The sequence below is a fragment of the Mizuhopecten yessoensis genome, unplaced genomic scaffold (genome assembly GCF_002113885.1).
Source record: "Mizuhopecten yessoensis strain PY_sf001 unplaced genomic scaffold, ASM211388v2 scaffold10899, whole genome shotgun sequence".
Lineage (NCBI taxonomy): Eukaryota > Metazoa > Mollusca > Bivalvia > Pectinida > Pectinidae > Mizuhopecten > Mizuhopecten yessoensis.
In genome coordinates this window covers 152,834-156,721 of record NW_018408777.1, presented here as the reverse complement: position 1 = coordinate 156,721, position 3,888 = coordinate 152,834, and the positions used below count along the sequence as shown (strand labels likewise).

The window sequence follows — 3,888 nt, the reverse complement described above, 5'->3', positions numbered from 1 at the left end:
ATATCCGAAAGGCGACTTAAAAGCCGCCGTTTTGTTTTGGTAAATAACAGAGTAGTCAATTGGTTTTAGCTGGATCGATAAATCATACAATCAACATTTTTTTTTAAATTAGAAAAGAACAGAAACTATAGACAACGTATTCAAAAAAGCAAATGTCCCAAGGTTTGCTTGTCTGTTTAGGTTTTGAGTCCTTGTAACAGCCAAGGGATTGTTTTGCTCAGGGGACAGAACCCATAAGTTATTAACCGTCCTTGTTTAGCCAACCACTTTACACCAAGGCGTAAAGCAAGGTATTGCCAAGTTATACGTTAGGGAATAAACAGAGTAAATAAAAGGAGAGAACTGGCAAGGACTGACAAGATATAAACAAAACGTGTATAACTATTCCGGGTTTCTAACGCTGTCAAAAAAGCGACTTCGCATGCTTATTTGTGACAATAATATAATTTAAACTAAAAATAAATGGAACTTGAGCAAACCGAGAAAATCTTTTACTCTTACTGATTCAAATACAATGCTAAATATCGAAAACATATCCCCGCTATCATGCTTAAGTGTAGTTCGATAACAAAAACATGAAGTAATCTACTGCGCAGTTATACTCAATTAACAGTGTTCGTTTCGCAGATGATTTTGGAAAGAGACAAAAAACTCACATAAAATGTCAGTGTTATGTGAAAAAACCTACTCATTGCTATTTTAGGTGTACAGCTATGACAATGGACATTAAGCCTGCTTCATTGTTTTATCCTAGTTCAAATAACAACGGTAGCTTTTAGTGTATGTCAATACTGACCTTGTCAATACGTAATTTCATAAATGTTATATTTGATAATCTATCGAGACCATTACAAGCTAAAAGCCGAGTGTCCGTCATGGCTACTGCATTGTTAATCAAACACATGTTACCCTATCAGATCATCATTTGCGCGAACAAATTATATTCCGAGCACGATAATCCCTCCCTCTAAGCCGGATTTATTGCTGATTAGATGACTGTTACTAGATTCCGGCCCAGCCCATTTGCTTCCTCGATTGTGTTGCAGTATGGACTGGAGACTAGTCACCTCCTACTAAACAATTTCAACGTCCTGCTGCCGTCCCATTGTTTCCCTACTGATCACGTGCTATAAAAGATGAACGTCGTAGAGCTGACCCACCATTCTCCAACCTGGTACATGAAGCTTTACATCAAGGATCCGACAGACCGAACCGATTTTTGCTGTTGTTTTATTTCCAAGGTATGGTGTTACAATTCTCTATTTTTCTTAATTGACTTTGTCTTCGCTGTTTAGTTTTTTAAAATATAAAACGATCATCTGAAACACAAAGTATTGAAAACATGTGACGTTTGTTTTAAATTTGCTGTGTTATTTTTATTTTTTATTATTTTACTATTTAACTAAGGGGGTCCATTTATCAGACCCCTTATGCATTTTTTAAAATTGTGATAAGTCATTTTGAGCCCTTTTAGGAGGTTTTTATTGTGTGTTAAAATGTTTAGTCATAAATGTTTATATTTCGGTGTTTGCTCTACTTGCATGATCGTGTCTTTCTGTACCCGATGGTCAATGCAAATATCAGTTTCTCTGGTGGGTTTAGAATGTGTCTATACAAAATGTACATGACCGTATCTATATGTTCGATAATACATGAAGTTTCTGAGGGTATTTATTGCATTTATTTGGCCGCGAAGGTAAAAAGGGAATTGTCTATAAATGTATTTGGTGAAAAAGTGTCTATTTCACTGCTTAGAGAGCACTGCATGTGTCATTTTTATATTTTTGATGACTCGTAAAGATAAAAAGTACCATTCTATGATTGGTGAACTAAAAAGATTACTTATCCTTGCGTTTGATGAACTCAAAATTATTCTATTTGTATGCTTGATTGGTTCATAGAGGTCTCTGTTTCGTTTTGGTAAGCCATGAACATGTCTATTTCTTGCATTTGATGGACTTACAGGTTGTCTGTTTCTTTGTTTGATGATTTTGTGAATATGTCTTTTTCTGTCTGTGTTGGATGATTTCGTGGTGGTTTCTGTTAAGTTATTTATGAATTTATTTCATTTCAGTGTTTTTTGAACCATAACAGTTTATATTTCATTTCCTTTACATACTTGTTTTTGTTATATGAGCGTTAAATATTTTGCCGTTTTAGGTGAGGCATGGCAGTACTGACTTATCTGATGCTGGTGGTATGTGTAGGCCAAATCAGAGGTGCGATGATGGACGTTCGACCTTACAAGACCTATTTGCTTAACCTTCACAACGACTACAGGAGAAAGGTTCAGCCTCCCGCGGCAAACATGCAAATCATGGTAAGTGCGTCAATTTCATGGCTTTGGACACAGAAGTGCATCCATAGGAGTTTTCTTTGTCTCAGAAGCCATTTTATCAGAATTGTCATTGAACATGATTTTACTGATATTCCTGTTTCACATCCACTTGACATTTTTAATCCAACCACATTTACCCCTTTATCCGCCACTTGAGCATACATTTCTTTAATTCGGGTAAAATATTTAGTCGATAACATGACCTACTATTCACACGAGTTATGCTGATTCTCTGTATAATTGTTTGTCCAGTACTCTATGTAATGCTCTTGTATGGCTAGTTTTATAAGTACCGCAAATTGATAATATAACACGTCAATTTATTGATCCATAAGCGAGTTGTATGAAAATGCTCCAAATATAGGAAGTTTTAAACGAAATGAAAGTCTAAGGCATTCTAGTAAACAATACATAATGCGAAGAAGCCTTTACCAGTAAAATTTATACTTTTAATATTTTTAATTGTTTCTCTTTTCCCCCTTTTACCTTTCCGCGCTGAATCGCTCTTGCTTATCTGACGTATACAAAAATTGGCAGTCAGATTTTACCATGGCATGGTAAGATACATCAGAGATATGATGCGCAAAAGCGATAATAATAAACGGATTATGATGAAGAATTATGTGTTTTCCCAAAACTGATGACCCGATTATGATATTACATGGTCCAGTCAATATGACGGGGTTCTATGGTCCAGACAACGGGGCGGGGATCTATGGTCCAATCAATGTGGCGGGGATCTATGGTCAAGTCAATGTGGCGAGGATCTATGGTCCAGTCAATGTGGCGGGGTTCTATGGTCCAGTCAAAGTGGCGGGGATCTATGGTCCATTCCATGTGGCGGGGAACTATGGTCTAGTCAATGTGGCGGGGTGTTATGGCCAAGTCAATGTAGCGGGGATCTAGGGTCCAGTCAACGTGGCGGAGATCTAAGGTCCAGTCAATGTGGCGGGAATCTATGGTCAAGTCCATGTGGCGGGGATCTATGGTCAAGTTTATGAGGCGGGGATCTATCGTCCAGTCAATGTGAAGGGGATTTATGGTCCAGTCAATGGTGCGGGGTTCTATGGTCCAGTCAATGTGGCGAGGATATATATGGTTCAGTCAATGTGAAGGGGATCTATGGTCCAGTCCATGTGGCGGGGAACTATGATTCAGTCAATGTGGCGGGGTTCTATGGTCCAGTCAATGTGGCGGGGATCTATGGTCCATTCCATGTGGCGGGGATCTATGGTCGAGTCAATGTGGCGGGATTCTATGGTCCAGTCAGTTTGGCGGGCTTCTATGGTCCAGTCAATGTGGTAGGGTTATATTGTCCAGTCAATGTGGCGGGGATCTATGGTCCAGTCAATGTGGCGGGGATCTATGGTCAAGTCAATGTGGCGGGGATCTATGGTCCATTCCATGTGGCGGGGTGCTATTGTTTAGTCAATGTGGCGGGGATCTATGGTCCAGTCAATGTGGCGGGGATCTATGGTTCAGTCAATGTGGTGGGGATCTATGGTCCAGTCAATGTTGCGGGGATCTATGGTCCTGTCAATGTGGCGGGG

General features: G+C 39.3%; 1 protein-coding gene across 3 annotated transcripts in view; it reads left to right on the top strand.

Annotated features, from left to right (window-relative positions):
- Window positions 1–1,136: 1,136 nt before the first annotated feature.
- Window positions 1,137–3,888, top strand: part of LOC110463389 (GLIPR1-like protein 1) — a 19,028-nt gene continuing 16,276 nt past the window's right edge. For all 3 annotated transcript variants that reach the window (XM_021517933.1, XM_021517934.1, XM_021517932.1), the window contains exons 1-2: window positions 1,137–1,241; window positions 2,161–2,320. In XM_021517933.1, the coding sequence (XP_021373608.1) occupies window positions 2,168–2,320 (153 nt within the window). In that variant the 5' untranslated portion in view covers window positions 1,137–1,241; window positions 2,161–2,167. The remainder of the gene's footprint in view (window positions 1,242–2,160; window positions 2,321–3,888) is intronic.